At 41.5% G+C, this 20,939-nt stretch overlaps 1 protein-coding gene across 1 annotated transcript; it reads left to right on the forward strand.

Annotated features, from left to right (window-relative positions):
- The first annotated feature begins 3,419 nt into the window (after positions 1-3,419).
- Positions 3,420-18,151, forward strand: P2RX7 (purinergic receptor P2X 7). Its single transcript, XM_088532551.1, has 13 exons — positions 3,420-3,551; positions 5,157-5,289; positions 5,895-5,966; positions 6,852-6,924; positions 7,779-7,875; positions 10,376-10,456; positions 11,035-11,164; positions 12,086-12,210; positions 15,558-15,651; positions 16,078-16,143; positions 16,240-16,347; positions 17,049-17,144; positions 17,594-18,151. Exons 1-13 carry the CDS (start codon positions 3,427-3,429, stop codon positions 18,065-18,067), a joined length of 1,674 nt encoding a protein of 557 aa, XP_088388677.1. The 5' UTR covers positions 3,420-3,426; the 3' UTR covers positions 18,068-18,151.
- Positions 18,152-20,939: the final 2,788 nt, after the last annotated feature.

A 20,939-nucleotide genomic window follows, 5' to 3' on the forward strand; every position in this document is an offset into this window, starting at 1 on the left:
AAACCTCCAGAGCTCTTTAGATCTTCAGGCTTGACTTCACTGCTCCCTTCTGACTTCCTCCTCCTGCTATAACTACTGCTGCGTGGATGGACTGCCTTGCAAAACTGTGAGGGGAGCTCAGCCATAGAGGCCAGCAAATCAGAGTGGAAGAAACCTGAGCAAATTGAAATCATTCTCCATGTGCAAGGAGAGATCACCTTATATGGGAACATCCATGGGCAAGAAGATGAATGCGCCTGGCCTAGCTGCTGAGGTCAGATCCCAAACAGATGGAAGATGTTAATGTGAAAAGTGGCACATTTAAGAAGAGAAGATAACACTTATATCTGCCTTTCTTATGCAATCTGAGTCCTGTTCTTCTTCTTTTTTTTCCCCTCTTATTATGAATAATGGGTTGTATGTATTTAAGTCTGACTGGGTTATATTAAAAATCAATTTCTTTGCAGCTCTCCTGGCACCTAAATGCAACCCAGGCCTACCTCAGGTTCGTCCCAACGGTACTTTTCCAGCTGTTATTCTGTATCAGCTGTTTCCTTGCGTTTACTGAAGTGTCAGTAGTATCAGCTATAGCAGTCAGCAACAGAATGACCGGTGATATCTGGAAACACTTTAGCTGGTTTGTATCAGAAGATGACCTGTTCTTGAGTGCTGGAGCATTTGGGATGATGCTGACGGATAAAAAGCCCTTCTTGTCCTGAACTTTTTGTCATTGCTGTAGCCCTAGGTAGCATTTTAAGTAACTTAAAGCAGTTTAGTACTGGAAAGAAAGTATTATCTCTGTTTTGTGGGCTTTGTTTATTTTGTGCCTTTGTGTGGGTCTTCTGTTGCAAGCAAAAGGATCCTGATCCTTTTATTGTGAGTCAAATGAATTCTGATCTAAGCTTCTTGTCTTACATACTGTGAGGCTGAGATTTACAGCTCCCACCCAGACAGCCCACCTAAATCTCCTGTGTTTGCATTGTTGTATGGTGGCCTCACAGCAGCTCCCTTGATCAGATGCAAATAGTTGGCTGCAGCATGCTGTCCAGCTCTGCCTGGTGCATGAAACTATAGAAAAGAGGCTGCAGCCAAAGTATGTTCCACGTACTGGCTCTGTTTAGAGGAGCAGTGACTGCCTCACCCAGCTGTTCTCTCGTTTATTCCTGATGCAGAAGGCACAGAACCATTCTGAGATCCAACAGAATGGTGTCCCAAACAAGGTGAGGTAAAGGCTTCCGCCAGGGCCATAGGTATCTGAAAGTTTTAGCATAGCCCTGCTCCTTACATGGCCATTGGCACCTGTGCAAAGTGGCTGTCACACGAATCTGTCCATTCTGGGAGTGTGTTGCACCTTCTTTGCCCTGGTGCGGGGTGTTGGGCAGTGAGGAGCCAGGCCCAGAAGGCCAGAGTGATATCAGTTTCTGTCTTCTCAAACGCATCTTTGCAGTTTCCCCAGCATTGCTTCAGACTGACAGAGCACAGAGTCCCTTTGCTGCGGGTGATGTTCAAAGCAAGAGCTTTGTTCAATGTTCATTGCAAGCAGGTTGAGGCCCGAGGAGACTGCCCCGTGATGAGGTATTTGCCCGTGCATTGATGTAGCGCTGCCCTCTCCTGGAAACTTGAACAGCAGCAGACGCGGCACAGTGCTCAGCTTTTGTGGGGCTGGAAAAGGTGAAAGGTTATATGTTTTAAATGCCTAGTTTATTTTTATGACGAGGAAAAGGGCTGCACTGCAGCCTGAACACCATGGGCAGGAGCCTCATGACCTTCCTGTACTGCTGCTCTTCCAGGAGCTGCAGGTCTGAGCAGCCTGTTCCACCTTGATGTTCATCTAGCTCTTTGCTTCTCCTTTGAAATGTGGACAAGGGAGTCAGCAGGGTGGCATCTGTGGTGGCTGAGGTCACCCAGCTCTTTTTATAAGCCTCAGTGATGAACCCACAGTGTGCCTTGGGTTATAAACGATCGCATCATTTTAGAGATAATGAGTAAGAGGCACTGGGAACAGAAGCGAGGTGAAGGCTACACAGTAATCCTCAAGGCAAAAATGGATAGTGTCTTTCTTTTTCGCTTTTCTCTGTATCTTCAGGCCTTCAGTGATTAGGACTTTACAGGAGTGGAAAGATTGAGCGCTGGTGGTGGTGTTTGGAGGTGGTGCTGCTGAGTTTGAAGGATGGTGCCATCAACAGAAAGTGATGAGCAATGCACAGTGATAAGCTCTGGGGCTCCAAGGTGACATTTGGTGCTCTTTCTGTGAAGAAAGCAAAGGAAGTGAGTCTTCATGCAGTGTGGAGTTAGCTGTAGAGCTCCTTGCAGCATTTTGCAGAGGCAGAATTTTTACCTGAGAAGACTGAGTTAGATTCATGGAACAGTAGTCTGTTGAACATTACTGAATGTGCAAAAAAAGACCTGTCTGACTCGGGATGTCCTTGAGCTTCTGGGAGATTTTTGAGTCTGAGAAACTGTTTGAGGGAAGAATTACATGCTTTCTTTGTCCTCATTTTCTTCTCTAGGCCTCCATTTATGGCCTTTCTTGGAGACAGTAAGTGGCCTGAGCTAACAGCGCTGTGGTCTGACTGTGACTGTTTTGAGGTGAGCACTAATCCTGCTCCCCCTGAAGTGTTTTGAAATATATGTGCTGAATTCACATTGTAGGTTCAGGCCTCTTAAACATACCGTGAAGGAGGGAAGTCTGATCCTGTGCAATACAAAATGCCCTCTGGATCTCTTCGGGTCAGAGCAGGGTGCTTTGAAAATATTTACTACCTCAGAGTTGCTGCTCAGCAAACCAAGAGCTTTCAATTAATGCCTGCAATGTCTGGATTCGTTCCGTGAAAGCAAATTCCCTAGCAGACACTGACAAGTTGGACTTGAGAAATTAGCAGGAAATTATCTCCTTTTTTTCCAGCCCAGAACTTTTTGGCTCTGAAAAGCTGTGGTAGTTGAGGAACATAATGGCTGTATTAATGCATCTGACATTTGATTTTTCTTTTTGGAAAAAAAAAAAAGACTGAATTCAAAAATTTAAAGTACAGCTGTGATGTTCAGTCAAAGGGAATTCAAAAAAGAAAACTGCCTTTGTTGCGTATCCACGTGGGTGTCTGTAAAGAGCTTGTTTTCCTCTCAAAAAAACTGAGCCAGACTAATTCTTAGCAGATTTTTCCTATTTTAAAGAAGCTAAAACAGAAGTTAATTTGTCCCTTTCTCTCTGTATATGGGTAAGTAGTGTCTGGCACCCTTTCTCTTATTTCCTTTTGTTAATTTTATATTTTTGGTTAATAACAGTCCTTGCTGCCTTGCTTTCGAGGGCCCGGGACTTTCTCTCTTAGCACCACCCTATCGTGCCGGTTTCTGACTGTGCCTTTAAGTGGGTTGGCCTGAGAAGGCTGGAAGGGGACAGCACAAGGCAGCTGCACTTTTCAAAAGCCTGGCTCTCTCCAGGTGCCAGCAATGGGGGCATGTGGCTTTCCAGAGTGTCTGGGTAGCTACAGCTCCTCGAAAGATGTCGACTATCAGAGTCATAAATATGCGTTCTGTAAATGGATCTGTCATCTAGCGGTCGTCGTGTATGTTGGGTGAGTGCTTGGTGACGGGGTGTTGCGTTGTATGTGAACAATGTACAATGTCTCCTACACGGAGAGTTGTCTGGTTATGGCTTGGCTTTGCTCCGAGTTCTGTGGCAGCAAAATTAAGATTAGTTTGTTTCGCCGTTCTTGGAAGGTAGATGGATGTGGCTGTGGGAACTGTGCAGGAACTTTCTGTTGGGAGTGCAGTGTTAAGACGTTAGATTACAGGGTGGGGTGTTTTTGGCAGAGTTCACTGAATTTTCCGTAAAACGAATGTTTCAGTTTCATTTCTGATCATGGTGTTTGCATTCATTTGCAGTCTGTAAATTCAGACTACCTCCATTGATTAATCTTGTATTTACACCACTATTTCTGAGATTAGAGTCAGCTCTGGTGGTCTCCTATCCAGGGTTAGATCTACCTAACAGATGAAACTGCGTGTCACCCCTTGCATTTTAAGAACAATAAGGTGTTCTATGAATAGACAATGATTGGTTACCTCAAAAGGGCAAAATGCTTTTTGCTGCCAAAGTGTGCCTGCTAACAGTGATAAGTGTACGTTGAACAAACTCTGCAGAACTTCGCAGAATTGGTTTCATTCTCATGGGAGGGCAGCAAACCAGGACATTGAACAGATTGATCCCAGTCTCCCTGAGAATCAAGCTTCCAGGAAATGGAAGTTGCTTTGTTGTTGGAATAGCTGTGTCCACCTATTGCTGCTCGGAGCTGGATTCCTGCTGCCAATTTCCAAGAGTGTGGTTATCCCAAAACATTGTCCTCTGGTCAATTGTTTTATTTTTCTGTTCTTCAAATATTATTCCCAAAACGGTCTGTTGCTAACCGAAAATGGTGTTAACTCCAATGGCTAAATGTCAGGCTTGTTTCTCAAAGCAAACTTTTTATATGACTTTTATGTAATGTGGAAAGTACTTTTTGAACATACACTAGTTTTTCAAAGTTGTTAATGGTCTAATCAGTGTGTGTGGTATTTGTTAATCACCTTTTTCAAAAGCAAGAAATGCTAAGTGATTCTTAGTGGTTTCCTGACAACTTAAAGGAAGAGATGCCTTCTTCCTGTTAGTAACACATTCCATTTGTGGAGAAGTGAAATCAGACAGGCAGAGATTCTGAAGCAGTCAATATGAAGCACAAAAGTAATCACTCTGGAAAATGAGAGAGTAGATTTTTAAAGATGTTTTAAAAAATAAAAATAAAAGCATTTATTCCTCTCAGATTTAGAAAGAATACTACCATTTCTGACAACAACATGTCATGGGTGAAAGTTTTGGGATGACATCCAGCACCCTTACAGACAGTGAGTGTTTCACAAATGATTTCTGAACACTCAAGATGTCACCTTAAGTTGTCTGTAGCATTCAACTGGGAAAAAAAAAAAGTCTTCCATATTTCAGCTAATTTTTAACAAAGCAAAAGTTGCAGAAGTGAAACCAAAAAGAGACTTTGTTCAAGTGGATGCATCTCTTGCCACAAATGTTATTTTAAAACGTCCATGTGACTTTTATCTTGCAGTGCACTCTGTCTAAGAGTGATAGAAATAAGTAGACCCATTTTATTCTTGCAGCTTTACTTGTCCTTTCTGTTTTTCCTGGACAGTTACACGCTCCTCTTTGACAAACGCTATCAGGAGAAGGACAGTGTTATAAGCTCCGTCCACACTAAAGTGAAGGGGGTGGCACAGACAGACAAATGGATCTGGGATACAGCAGAATACACTATACCGATGCAGGCAAGTCTTAAATTAATGTTGGTGCAGTATTTAACTTCCATCTGTACATCTAGATGCTCTTCTGATCTGTCTCTATACTCCAATTCAATGTGTTTATTGTACAAGGACAGAGGATAAACATACAGGCTGAGATGAGCAGCAACATTAAAGGAGACGTGGCTGTGGAGGCAGGAATGTTTAAAGCCAAATCTCCCCTTCCACCCACAATATAAGAAAAAAAAAATGAACCCTCTTTGTGAGATTTATGTATCGCTATTTGTTACACCATTTTTCAGTGATCATATTAGTATTTTAGTAATCATAAAGATAGGAAGAGATTCACTCCAAAATAACTGTGTTATTAATGCTAGTGCATCAAATGATGTGTCTTCCTTGGCTGTAATACTAAGAGTTAAGGAAATTGGTGCTTTCTTGTCCCTGGCTGCTCCTTGCTATCCTGGTGATGCCTCTGGCCTTCCCTGCTCTGAGCCTGGCAGAATTTAAGTATCTTTCAATAGGAGGTAGAGCAGAATATGCCTCATCTTTCCAGGACACATTCTGGAATGACGAGCTCTGAATCAGGTATGTGAATTTTCAGTCAAATTTGTATTATTTTCTCCATATAGGGCGTAGACTCCTTTTTTGTGATCACCAACGTCATTATTACAGAGAATCAGGTTCAGAGCAGGTGCGCAGAGGTAAGTGTGTTTTGTAATTTATACTGAGGATGACGGTCTCCCGTGCTAAATGCCAGTGGTTAACAGCAAACATTAATGTTGACCTTAAAGAGGTCAATGGTTCTTGGAGAAGTGCTGCACAAGGAAGTGCTGCTCCTCTTTCTCTCAACGGCTAACACACAAGATCTAGTTTAATTCCTTGCTTTCTTTTCTACACCTTTGTGTTTCTCAGGGGATCAGTTGGGAGTTGTGACTGTGCCTTGCAGCAAGGACCTTGTGGCCAAACCTACCTGCCACATTCAGGCCAGTGATTGATGTGCAGTTTCTACAACTTTACTGCTGCTTTCAAGAAAAATCTGAAAGCATGCTGCATTTAAAGGGTTGCTGTCAGTTTTTCTGCTAATATGGTGCTTTTAATATTACTCTTGGTCATGCCTATCTGTCCCCCTCCTTCTGTTTTGTACATCAAACCTGACAGTCAGCTGTAGTTCTCCTCTTTTTTCATCCAGCTAGCCTAGACGTGGAACCTTGCAGAGTAATTTCTCCAAACAAGGTGGCTTTCACTGCATAAGTATGAGGGATGCTGAGCAACCAAAGAATTAAATAGTCCTATATTAGACTTACTGTGCTTCATGGTATAAGGTAGAGTATGGAAAATGGGAAAGGATGTAAATTATAAAGGGTAATGTTACTATAGCTAAGAAAAGGGCTTTGCTTGCTTGGTTTTGCATGTAGCTGAGCCTTTTTCTCCTCATAAGGCCAATAATTAGTAAGGGCTACACTTGTTCTGCATTGCCTTTTTTTTCTTATTATCTTATATTTTCACCCTGAAACTGAAAAAGACTTTTTATGTAGCCATGAAGTGGAAGAAACACTTACATTTCTCTTTTATGTCTTTTTTTTCAGTATCCCTTTGCCAATAATGTCTGCTCTTCAGACTCTTCATGTATAAAAGACAGTGTGGATCAGCAGAGTAATGGTATAAAAATGCCATTTTCAAATCGAAATTTTTTGTGGGTACCACAGTATTGCATTATTGACCAGTGCAGACTGTGCAAAATCCAGCTTGGAGAGGCTTGGAAAAGCACTAGACCCTAAATGATATCTGAGGACCTAAGTTCAAAACTACAAAACCGAGTTTCTATCAGCTTATTTGTACCCTTACTAAAAGGGAAAAGATGAAGCAGAGGAAGGGGAAATGTGAAGAGGCGGGTATATGCTATGGTGTGAATGAGGGTCAATCTCAGTCACTCCCACTGAATTTAGTGGCTATTCAGGCTGTTTGAAGGGTCTATAACACAACTAAGATGACTGAATAGTCGTCAGAATAAGTCAAGAGCCCTATGCCCTGTTTTAGGGATAATAGCTGAAGTTGTTTAGAGGACATGATGCTGTTTTCTTAGGCTAGGTGAGTTCTCTGTAGAACTTGCCAGGAGGGAAGGAAGAATTAAGATCTTTCCCAACTTTATATCCTTGTTTAGTTTGCTCATCTTGCTGAATTAAACTTCTGAGTGAAACTATTGTTTTCTTGATTTATCTCAGACTCAGATGTGATAACTCCATGTAAAACTGTGAGGGGAAATTACTTCACCCCCAGCCCAAACAGTAACGTGCACTGTTGACCCAAGCAAATAGTTGAATCATGTTTATAAGGTGGGCAGTGTTTTGAGTAACTCTTCCTGCAGCTTCTTCTTACAGAAAGCTGCAAGAATCTAAACTGATATATTTTCTACCTTAAATTAGAGGAAGGCTCCACTAATATTTTCAAAATGCCTTTAAATGGCTCAAAACAGCTGTATATTCTCAATAAACACTTGTTTGTCCTCTCTACAGGAATTCGAACAGGAAGATGTGTGAAGTATAATGCAACTGTTAAAACCTGTGAGATCATAGCATGGTGCCCTGTGGAATCTGAGAAAACTGCCCCTGTGTAAGTAAAAGAGATATTTTTTATGTCAAAAGAAGGATTTGCTTAGACAAAGTTGTGAATTTTTTGGGGAAAATTAGCCTTCATCTTGAAACATACAATTTTCATATGTGTAAAACTGTTTCCTTCCCAGCCATGCTGTTAACACTCATTATATTTAAAAAACTGTAACTTACTTGTAATGATCTGTCCTGTTCTACTATTTTGCAGTGAAGTCATAGCTTCTGGTTTGTATCAACACACAGCTGCTATGTAAACAGTTTTAGAAGTCACAAACTCATCTTGAATTCACTACAGGCATTTGGATCACTAACTCAGATGTCAAGGAAAATGCAGAAATAAAAAGTTTACTAACTCTCTAGAAAACCTCAGGATCGGCAATGTACAATGCTGAGCTAGAGAAAACTCTAGGAAAAAGATTGCAGGGAACAATGCTGCAGTAAGGTGGAGGGGCCCTGTAGCAGAGTTTTCTTTAGCCCCGGGACTATAAAGTGTTTTAAGATGCAAATATGCCATTTATTTTCTGTACCAGACAAAATATTTTATTAAAGATTTTGTTTCAACTGAAATTATGATGGAAATTACTCTCAAAGAGAACCAAGGAATATTAAGTTTTAGCTTCTCTCAGTCCCAAGCCTGTAACAACTTTTGAGTGCCATGCGTAAGATACAGGTCTGTTATCACTTTTATTAACTCATTGCTTATAAAAGACTCGGGCATGATTCTTTGTATACATCTCTTCTTATTCCTAATTCTGAGCTCTCTGCAGAGGTTGAATATTTTTTCCCTCCCCAGGTCCCCTCCAGAGCCCACTGTGCCTCCTGCAGCTACTCCATCTGCAGAGGGTTTTTTTTTTTCCAGCTCTTTAAAGGAGTTTCCATTCCCTTCTCCTTGGCACAGAATTGTGATCCAGAGATCATCTTCGTCCAACAACAGGAAGGCTGGGATAATACACATGAGCTTTCTGAGCAAATTAAATCTGGTTGAGATGCAAGGGTAGCGATGTTGGTTTTTTGGTTACACCCATGATTGTCTTTATTGTAAAAAAAAAAAATTCCTGTGAAAGATAAGTTTGTGAACTATACAGGAAGCTTCCTTTTCCTTCCTGCTAGGGATGGCTTGAACAGAATAAAGCAACAGTTGCATGTTGGCAAAAAGAATCTTTTATTTTTGATTATTTCATTCTGTCAGAAGCAGGGCAGTGTTCTCGGATTAGCTAGCTGAAGGACAATTGTTTACAACCTTTTCCAAGGAGCTTTGGATCAGTTTCCAGATGCCACCCAATGGATGAATTATAGACAGATTCACATTATGGCTTCATCTATTTTTGTTTCTTTGATGATTTACATACATTATTCCTATCTCAACTGTTATACATTGAAACTCATCAGAAATTCCGATGGCCAGGTAGCATCCACAAATGTTAATTAGGTCTGAAACCAAGTCCTGTTCATTGATTTTGTTTAGGAGACATGCAGAGAAGTCTCTCATGGACTGTCTGTGTGACACCCAGACAATACGTTTCTTGTCATCGCATGTCTCTGATGCAGATATGTTGTTCAAAATACAATTATACAATAGGGAAAATATTCCATGCTTAGCAAGCACTGTGCTTTATATGTATGACTGTTTCAAAGAGCTGTGTTTACACCTTGGAATGACTGTCTTCATGGAAATTTAAGAATGGACCAGGACATTTAAAATGGAGCAGGAGAGCTCTAATATCCTTGCCACTAATCCAGTTCAGCAGAGTCCCTGTGCTAGACACACAGTGCTAGAAATCAGTTACTTTTCCATAGCCCTGGTAGATCCTGGGGCATAGCAGAGATTGTCTCACAGGGTTTAGGCTGGCAACTTGTGGGAGAGTTTCTTCTGTCCAGCTGCATTAGCTTCAGAGAAACCGCTCTTCTGAGAAATGGTGGGACTTGTGGCCTGCTTTCCATTGTGCCTGTATTCAACTTATGTATCTAGTTACACAGACTACAGTCTCAAGATTCTCAGAAGGGTGAAACTGGGGTCTAGTAGGAAGGACTGACCACCTTTGGTGATGTCCTTGACTCCTGACTTCCAGAGACCTCTAGAAATATGAGTGTGGCTCATTCTCACACAGCTGCTAGCTGTTCGGGTCTGATGTAAATGTTTGTATGGGAACAAGCAGTGAAACGGCCTATTAATTGTGCATCAATCATCAGCTGTCAAATGGTGAAATTTCTTACTACTATTCTGTATCAAGATTTATATGAGAAATCTTATTTCAGGAACATGTAGGGATTCCAGTTAGGATCAGCCCACACAAGCAAGTGCAAAACAGAGAACAATTTATAACTGAAACTAAGAAAACTGTGTATATCTTTCTTGATCCTTGAGCCATCTAAGTCCCTGCTTTTCAGTCTGTTATTCTTAGCAACATATTCTTCCTTCTGACATTTTTTCCGGGTAATTATTGATGTATTTAAGTAAAAGAAGTTATTTGATTTAATTATGCTTGGTATGCTTCTTTTAGGCCTGCAGTTCTGGAAAGTGCTGAAAACTTCACGGTACTAATAAAGAACAACATCCACTTCCCCAAATTTAATTACACCAGGTAAGTGCTAAACATTCTCCCATGTTTTCTGAAGAACAAGTGATTGTGTTCTGAGAAAGGGTTGTATAAATTGGCACCTGCTTTATGCAAAATACTATGTATTCATAGCATAACCTTACTGAGTGATAAACACCAAGTTTCTATGATGGAAGTAGCCCTATTAATCCCTCAGGAGCCAAGAAAAGTAGGGAGACTTGGGATCACGGCTTCTTAGCATAGCGCTGTTTCTTATAATGCACTGGACAGCAGAACTGTTCATTCAGATATACTGGTTTGTGCTGCAGTAAAATCATAAAACAAAACACAAACACATGTGTTTCAGCTTATAATGTGGAAGTGTTTATTTTACACAGGTAAAACTTTACTGGTAATATCCAGGCACAGGTATAAATAGAGATATAGGTATAGACAGAGGTATAGATCTGGTATCTACAAAAACAAAAGTTATATGTGTACAACCTGAGCATATTTAACACAAGTTAACAAGAGTGAAGTTCCCTAGCAGTATTTGTAGCTGCTAGTCAGTAAACAGCTCCAGCTTTTGTTTTTAAGTCTAAGCAACTGTGTTTGTTCTTCAGACAAAATATTCCACAGAATTTCAATGCTTCCTGCACATTCAACAAGAAAACTTCCCCGCTCTGTCCAATTTTCCGTCTGGGTGATATCCTTCAAGCAGCAAACCAGAATTTTTCTGAGATGGCAGTTGAGGTTTGTTATATTACATTTGCTTTATGCTTATTGTTAAAATGTTTTTTGTTTGTGTTCTTGCATGTTTTGTAAACTGCCATATAATGGATTTCTTCTAGGTTTAAATAACTGATCATATGAGATACAAAGTAATCTCAACTTTCAGGAATGAAATGTTCTCAATATCTTACAGGGTGGGACCAATATTGATTGAGCTGATATTATTTAGTGTGTATTTCCGTAGAACTTACAAAAGTACTATACAAGACAGTCAGTTGTGTACTCTCATTCAGCTTTTGATTCTGATAAATCACATCCTAAATCCTGCTGCCGATTAAAAGAGAAAATCCAAAATTCAGTCCGGCACACATGATAGCTTATATTCAGGGTCAAAAAACATTTATTTTTGCCATTATATTTTTGCTCTGTTCTTTAGTGCATTGAGGCTAGTGTCCTTAACACAGTATCCATAGAAAGCCATAGAAAGTTCATATGAATTGAAGGATGGAATAGAGGTAGAAACAAAGTGTCCTGGCGAGAATCATGAACTGAGATTTATTGGTTAACAAGGTCATTCAAGATGAAAGATTAAGATAGGAAGCCTAAAAAATGAGCTTTATATTTGGGGTTTTGCGTTGAGCCTATATTTAGTTTAAAGCAACAAAATGGCCATCACGATATATGGCTACATCTACACTTGCATTATCAAGATGTAGAAAATAGACAGAAAACAGGAAAAGCTTGAAAGAATTCTACCTTCTAGCTCACCTTTGCAGTAGTTAGTCCCTTCTATAGAAGACAGCTTGGTGAGCAAGTGAAGCCCAGATGTCAACATCGAAGGTTGTTCCTGCCCTTGGTCTCCTTCAGATCTCCAGTAATTTTAAAAGCAGAAGCAGAAATCCCAGTGCTAGCCCGAAAGTCACTCTTGCCTTCTGTTTCCAGGGGGGAATCATTGGCATTGAGATCAACTGGGACTGTAACTTGGACTTCAACCGCTGCAGTCTGCAGTATGGTTTCCGCCGCCTTGATGACAAATCAACAAGCAAACAGCCTGGTTTCAACTTCAGGTAAAAAATGTTGAATGGAGTAAGTAGCACGTTAACTGAGTTGAAGCAGAGGGGTGCTAATGCTTAGGAAAGGAGGACCTGAAATGACATATATTTGATTCTCCTTCACTCTTGTAGTTGTGTGCTTAACCTGCAGTTGCAGCAATTGTATAGATGTGTTATCATGGGTATTTTATAAAGAAACTTGATTGTATTGTAGGATATTTTATTTCTGTAGAAATTTCTCAAAAGTATTCTGGGAGATAACACATAGTTTGAGTAGATTTCACCATATAGCAATTGTGGCTTGAAATTACCTAAATTTTTGAATCTCCCAAGACAATTAACACAGATACATTAACAAAGTGTTTTTTTATTCTATCTGGTAATCTCCACAGTTCACTAAATCAAGATTTATTCAAAAGCAAATTAGAGATTTAGGTCCTGTGCGTATCTAGCAGATTTACAAGAAGTTTTGACATTAAATCTTGATGTCACTCCAGTTTTAATATAGTTGGTTTATCAAATGCATATCAGCATATTTAAAACTAAAGTTATTTCTCAGATCTAGGTTGAAATTCTTGTGTAATAGCACTTGTTTTTTGACTCATGCCATGATTATTATTATGCTGTGGGTTTTCACACATTTGTGATACTAGCAGGAGCGCTGTAAGTGTCTAGGAGCTGCCATTGTACTCCAAAGCTGCACTGTGCAGGAGCTGTTCAAAGAAGGAGGTGTTTCCTGCTCAGAGATGACAAACACAGACAGGAGATGAGGTAGATCACAAGGAAAAAGTGAAACACTTTTACCAAGACACTGAGGCCAGAAGCCTTGCTGTTGAATGGATTTTTGTAGGCTAAGGGGATTTATAAGAAGGCTTTTGGAGGAAAGCAGTGTAGTAGCCTTGAGGTCATTTAGCCTCAGTTTAACATCTGAGGTCAAAATGCCAAAAATGGATTTCCCCCACATTTGTTATCTTTTGTGTATAAAAATACCAGTCTGCAGGAAAATTGTTTTGCTGCAGTTCATTTGAAATATCTGTTGTAAGGAAATTCGACACCAGCAGTGAGCAAGTTTAGTTTGAGAACATAGGTAGGTCTGCTGGGAGAGTGTGCAGGATACCAGCCCACATGCTGAAGGTCTAATTCTATAGCTTTTAATCCAGTGGTTTTATTGGCAAAGAGGAATCATTCTCTCATGTTTCCAAAGTGAAAAAAAAAAGGAAAGAAAAAAAAGTAGCAGAGACGGTTTGTGCACCAATGAAAAAAACAAGCACCATGAAAATCAAAGGGTCATGAATAGCTTGATCATAATCCTCTTTAAAATAAGAAAAGCTTGCACTCTGCCACCTTGTTGAGCTTATGTATGCAAACTTGTGTAAACAGGAGCACTGATTTCAGTAGAAATATACATATGAACAAGGGGAGCGGAGCTAGAATTGATCCTAAAATGAGTATATTTCAAGAAAGCTTTAAGTGTGACATGTTATATGAATGCAAATTAGTATCAAATCAGAGGTCTATCCAGCCCGGGGTCCTAAAGCTCACAGAGATAAGTAGCAGAAGAACATTTTGGAGAGAAGTGTAAGAAATGAGGCATTTAGAGAACACTGCTTCCCCTGCAGTCCAGCTGTCCTGCATGTCAGGAAAGCCACTTTGGTTAGGTTGCAACATCTGCCTACTTGGAGCCCTACAGATTTCAGCTGAATTCCAAAGGGAATTTAGTATTAGACTTAAATGAGAAACAGGCATTAGCCTTCTAAATGAAAAGATTTACCTGAGGTGCAAGGGAGCAAAGCCCCAGGAAATGATCAAGAAAGCTCTTAATGGGTTAGCTCTGAGCATAAAGCTGTAACAGAGGAGAAAGCTTCTGTGCCATCAAGAGCAAATGTGAAATAACCTCTCCCTCAGGGACTAGAGAAAACCTCTGATTTTGAAAGTGTTAGAAATACCTTAAAATAAAACCTAGTAGAGCTGCAAGCTTCAGAGGCTAGGAGCTTGCTGGTAAAATATGCCATGGCCACAGACTGTGGAACCCTTCAGCACAAGATAAGAAGGGATTTGATGGCTGTGCAAGCAAGAAGAAAGCAGAATACATTATGCTGTGTTTTTCTGAGTGATTCACTGCCTTCAGAGAATACAAATCAGATCTCAGTGAATGGGATGCAAATGATCACAGAATCTGGGGAACACTGATTAAAAATGCTCTAAAGGTCTGCCAAATTTAGCTTGGAGGAAGATGTGCAGGACAGAGTGGAATGAAGTAAAAGTTTGCTCTGGGCTAGTTTGTTAGCATTAAGATGGCAAAGCAGAGCAGCAGGGACTGAGCCCAAGGAGGAAAAATTGTTTCCTAGATGTCTCTTATTCTGTGCATGAGCTAACCGGAGACACTGAGCAGAGCTGAAGGCATTTAGGCCGAATGTCTTATTAAACATAGTCCACACTTCTGGTACAGGCATCCAACTCTAAATTTTCATTAGCGCTGGCAGAGTAATCTGTGGGCACCTACTGCCAGTGGAACTGACCTTCCCTCCCTTCTGCTAAGCAAATTTCTGTTGGAGTAACTATTATCTAAACGACTTAGGGTTCTAGATTCTCTCTTAGAAATGAAAATATGACTTAGGGTTTACTCAAGCAAACCAGTCAAGAACAATACAGCACTTCAAGTCCTGACAGCACATCTGAGGCGAAAGACATATGGATTATCAAAATAGGAATTTTAATAAGCTCAGTTTAATATAATGGTCTTGTCTGTAGTGCTAGTTTTTAGTGTCAGGTTTGAAAAAGGTCTATTTGTTCCATGCTCTGTGACTCTGTTTACTGATCCATATATATTGATGAGAGCTGCATTTTTGAGACATCAGATCATATAGTTGGAAGCCAGTAAAAGTCCACGTGATCCCTGCTACTCTTCACTGCTCAAACTGTGGGAAATGACTGATATCCAGCATGCTAAAGTGTCATCAGGAGTTCAGAGTTGGACTCAGATAATATGGTAGAAAACCCTCAAGCATGAACACTCTTGCTCTTGCCAGCTCTTCACATATCCTCACTATAAAGTTTTCCTTCTGCTTTATCTATACTGAACTTTTTTTACCTATACTTTCTGCAGCTTCACATTCAGATTTAGGCTAAGTTGAACACCTATGGGACATAGGCTGGATTTTTAACATCTATATATGCATTGATTTAGTTTGGGCTACCGGATCAAGTGCTGGGCAAAGCTGACCTTGGCACCTTCTTGTCAGAGGGTTGAACTGGCATCCTTGGAAGAAGGCAGAAATAGTTATCGTGCTCTTTTGTTTTCTCCAGCCTTGTGACATTATGTTCCCCAGATAAACTTCACATCTTCATTTGCTCTTTTACAGATTTGCAAAGCACTACAAGCAATCAAATGGGGTGGAACAGAGAACCCTTATCAAAGCCTATGGGATACGGTTTGATGTCCTTGTCTTTGGCACAGTAAATACAATTCCTTTTCCTCAGGGAGGAGGAGAGAAGAAAAGTTGCTATTTCTTTAGCCCCACTTCTACCATATTCCCCTTTTCGGTCTCCTGTCCGTCAGTTTGGAGAGAAAGACATGTTGTGTCACTAGGACCACTCTGAAGGAGAGCAAAGCTGCGGGTGAAATCACAGGGCTGGGAGTGAGGCAGGATTGTTGTTTGGGCTGAGCCACTAGCAGGTATCTAGACTTTCATAAACCCTGTGTGTCCCCACTACTCCCCTCTCAAGTAGCTTATTCACTCCTGCTTAGTGTCTGAGATAGCCTGTGAAATTTGGGGATTGAATGGTTGAATCACTGTAAAGGCCCTAATAGGGAAACACCAAAAAATTGAGTGAATGGCTCAAGATCCTGTTTTCCCATTACCCTCTTATGCTTTGTTTAAGGCTGGAAGATTTGACTTCATTGAACTTATGATGTACATTGGGTCCATGATCTCCTATTTTGGCTTGGTGAGAGATTTATTTATTATGTTTATGGAGCCACTTCTGGTGCCATGGTCTCGTTAAGAAAAATGGAATCACCACTTCTTTGTCTTCCACATGCAGGCTACGTTTGTCATCGATTTTTATATTACTTACAGCAGCTGCTGCAAATCACCTGTCAGGATATATCACTACAAAAAGAAGTACGAGACTGTGCAGAATCCAAGACGGGTAAGGAATGTAAATTGCTGCTCTGTGGATGCAAAAACTCATCAGACCAGACCATTCATGAGTGCTAGATGGTTCATTCCTGCTTCACCGCTGTGTTCTCCAGCACCATGTGCATGTCCAGGGTTTGGGAAATCAAGGAGCTTTGTGAGAAGGATTGCAGGATCCAGTGAAGCCAGGAACTGGCACAGGGAACTGCCATCTCCTTTTCATGTCAACATCCATAGAACCTGCAGGAACCTGCAGAAACAGTGACAGCAGAAGGACATAATGAAAGGGTTACCTAAGGAGGGTATTGTCCAAAGCCTCCTTCTTGCCAACTTCAGTTCTCTTTTCCTACTTTCAAGATGTTATTGACTACTTCTCTTGATTGACTTTACTGTCCTCCCCACCCCCAATTTTAGACTTTTTTTTTTTTTTTTTTTAGAAAGTTGAAAGGGGGGATATCTAAAGGCTGTGCATAATCACACCCTTACAGATAGTTCTATACCACCTCTTCCTATTCCCTCTGTTCCCTATGCTCCCTGTGTCCTTACTGTCCCAGATACCAGGAATATCTGCCCTTGGAACGTGTAGCTGCATGGGATGGTTATCTGAATGCAGGCTGTGGAACTCAGGCCCTGAAGCCAAATCTATGCTGTGCTTATCCCCCATTCTCTAAATAGCTACTCCAGCTGATGATGCTCATTTCTTTTGCTGCATAGGTGATGTACGTATCCCACGTTGATAAGCCACATGTTGTCTTGATAAAGGAACCCCTGAAAACAAGCTTGCAGGATGCTGAAGGCAAGGTCGTTGAGGTAAGGACATGCACAAACCTTTGGGATTCCCTCTTCAGGAGGGAAAACTGAGGAATGTCATTCCCAAATGACTAGGATCTTTTTTTCTTAGAGGAACTAAAACTAGAGTCCTGTTGCCAGCCTGCAGTTAGTAAATCCTGTGACCAGAGGATGTGTTTTCTAGAGTCACTTAAAGCTGCTGCTTTCTTTGGTGTATATATGCCAGTGGGAGTGCGTTGGTGTTGAAACAACTTGTGAGGTGTTAATTTGGTTTCACTAGAGTGGGTGCTGGCAACACAGAAAGACTATCCTCCTCCAGATCTGCTGATCTGTCGTCATTATGCCTATTGTGTGGTGTCAAGTGAAAAGCCCAAGGGTGAGGATCTCTGTGATAAGTTCACTCTACAGAGGGGTAAAGTAGCAGGTGTTGTCTTCTCTTCTCAAATTTATTTCGGTAATTGTTGTTGTAGAGCCACCCTGAGAAATTCTCTGATTGTGTCGACTGCTGCACCCATAGATCCAATAAGGACTCTGTTACAAACGGATATGATATGCAGCCTTTCCATAGGGAAATGGCCTCCTCCCAGGCCCACCTACTGTGGTGCCACTGTGGGGAATGCCAGAATACAAATAAGCGCCATGAGCAGCTCTGCTGCCGAAGCAAAGAAGGGGAATGCATCACAACGTCCCCGTTATTTGAGCGACTAGTGCTGTCCAGAGACAACCTGAGAGATATCCTTCTCTACAAAGAGCCTTTTCTGGACTTGAACAATATGAATGCCAACGACAAGCTGCGTCGCTGTGCTTTCAAGCAGTACATTCGCTGGCGCTTTGGCTCTTTCGATCTGGAAGACAGAGCAGTCATCCCAAGCTGCTGCAGGTGGAAGATTAGAAATATTTACCCCAAATGTGGTGGCAACTATACTGGTTTTAAGGCTATATGAGGATGCTGTAGCACAATTGGAGCTCACACGGGGACTTTTAACCTTTTAACCTGGGCATTTAACTAACCATTTGTTTTCCAAAAAAAAAAAAAAAAAAGGAAAGGGAAAGGAAGATGCAACTTTCCAAAATCTCTGTATAACTGAATTCTGTACACACTGTCATTGCAGAGGCAATAATGCTCAAGTCTTAGCTGGAGGAACCATTACTTTGAGTTAAAATGCTGCTTCTGCTTTTGCTTCTCTGAGTCATCCCATGCGGAACCTATATCATGGTTGAGAAATGTAGCCTCTGGGTGAATTCTTGTAGGTTTGTTCTAGTGGGAGGTTCCAGGCCTCCTGCCTCTGCGTTCATGTGTACCAGAATCGCAGCTGAGTCAGGTCACCCGTACCCTGAAAATAAGATGGAACCAAGAGTCATCTCAAAGCATGACCCCTGAAAAAGGAAGTCTGAAAGGGACATCACTTGAAAATATGGGCCTGAGCTTTTCTGTCATCCCTCCTTTTGAAAGGATTCTGCATCCCTGGATAGCGAGGCTCCGTAAAGAGGCCACCGTGCATAAAGTTTTATAGCTCACTATTGTAGGCTGTCCAGATTAAACAGGCTCATCTTGGATGATTTCAGTGACAGAGAAAAACATTTTCTGAAAAGCCCAGCTGTTCTCCTTGTATTACTCCTTTCAGCTTAAACTCAGGAATTACAATGAAATGTATTTTTATCGTCCTGTTATATTTTCAGACAATTCATTCAGACAAGTTAACATTAGACTTTGGCCTCATGTCTGCTCTTAGCTTCAAACAGGCCTTGCCTCCTACACCTCTTCTACTGAACTAGGAATAATGAGAGTTGCTTTGTGCTGTGAGGACATGAGGCCAGAGTACAGTCAAGGGGCAGAAAATTCAAGCTAGATTAACTGTGCTTCAGCACCTTTCCAGTTCTTTTCTTTTGTTATACTTTGACACATTCTATTTTTATCAAACAAGGTGAGAAGGATTGTAACATGTATATTCCACACTTCCTTCAACTAGGCTTTATTCTTTCTGTGCTAACCCAGCATTTCAATTGCCCATATATTTTTTTAAGATATATTACTGGCAGATCATGCAAGCTATATTTAGTTGTATTTAGCTGTCTTCAGTTGTAATATGCATTAATTGCTCTAGCTTTCTCATTGCAGCATTTCATGTACCTAGAGTGGTGAAAGATTACAGCTGGTACTAATCCTTTCCTGTTCTGACACATGCACTGGCTTTCCTTTTGGAAAGAATGACAATGGATATTCACTTAAGATTGTGATTTAAATATCATGTCATGATTTTTTATATATGTTCCTTATCATCTCTTTTTTCTCATACTGATTTTGACTATTTTTTTTAAATAGAGCATTTTACAAATCCGCAGCTGAGTCAAAGTTTCTTTAACGATTTTACAATGTCTTAAATCCCCACAGCCAGTTTAGATGAGTACTGCCAGAAGACAAATAAAGGACTCGCTCACTGGGTGTGGGAAGGTAACTGTCTTAGGTTTGCTTCTGCTATCTCTCACAGGCAAATGCTCTGTCCTTGCTCTGAGCCAGCTGGAAATTATGTCTCAGATGGCCCCTTCTTGAGGTCATCTGTCCAGCGCTCAGTGTGGAGCTGCCTGCAGCAGACTTCCAGGTAACAGCTGACTCCTGTCTGGTCAGTATGGAGCACTGATCCTGTCTGCAGAACAGCAGCTGGACACAATCACCAGTGATCTCCATAGAACAAATCCCACATTGATTCCATCGGGAGCAGCGCTGGGGCCATGCTGTGTTTATGATTATTGACTGGTTTGAGCACTGCTGTCCTCCCCAGCCACAGTCGATTCCACAGTGCCAGAGGGTCAGGACAGTGCCAGGGCAATGAAAAATCCCTGTCTCTCAGGTAATATGTTCTGGGCAGCTCAGGATTATTTAGCATCTTTCTGTGACCATCTGCACCCTGCCTGTTTGGGTCCTCTCACCTCCATTTGGAACAACCCTTCCTTTTCCTTTCCCTCTTGGGCTGCCGGGCGTTTCAAAATCCATGTCAGTGATGCTCTGGGTGTCCATATAAACAGCTACAAGGACAGTGGCTGGGAAACCTTCTTGAAAAGATTTATTTGAAAAAAAGACGGAACTCAGTCTTGTCCCTTTTTTTTTTCCTTATGAATGACGTGAGAAGAACAGTAGAAAACGTTTGTTTCCCAAATGGTTTTGTACATAATAGGAGCTTGCAGTTTGTCTTATTCCATGCTGTATTTGTTATTTGATAAAACTCTCTCCCTCTAGTTATCTCAGAAGCAGCTTGCAAAAGGCTCTTTCTTGATGCCCATGAATTCTCCCAGCCCTATGGTGAGCCTTGAAAGACATGGAGGAAGCTTTAGAGCTGGAGAAAGGCAGTGGGGGAAGTATCCATTCCCTTTGCAGAAAGGAAAGCTGTAATCGCTGAGCTCTTGGTGGGAAATTCAGAAATGGAATTAGCAGGTAAAGGGAATGGGATCCCCATGTTGTCCATTTTTATTAAATCTTTGCTAACCTCTCATGAGGTTCGAGAGCAGCTGACAGAGGTTAAAACCAAATCTCTGACAAGTAGCACAGGAAAACCTCAGGCCGGCTAACAGCCTGCCTTCATGTAGCGTGTGTGCGCGTGCTGCTTTGGCAGAGAGGGGACAGAAAATCACCCGACCTGAGCCCCTGTCGCAGGAGCATCCTCGGAGGCTGAGCCGAGCCCTTGGCTGCACTGAGGGCACGGCAGGTCCCTGGCTCTCGTGCTGCTTCCAGCACCCTGTCCTCCCGCACCCAGGAGGGCACAGGCCTCCCCTGCCGCCATCTCGCCCAGGGCAGCAACGGGGCAGCCTCGGGGCAGAGCC

Source organism: Tinamus guttatus, unplaced genomic scaffold (assembly GCF_059628265.1).
Source record: "Tinamus guttatus ecotype Peru unplaced genomic scaffold, ASM5962826v1 Tinamus_guttatus_pri_ptg000459l, whole genome shotgun sequence".
In the NCBI taxonomy this organism is placed as follows: Eukaryota; Metazoa; Chordata; class Aves; order Tinamiformes; family Tinamidae; genus Tinamus; species Tinamus guttatus.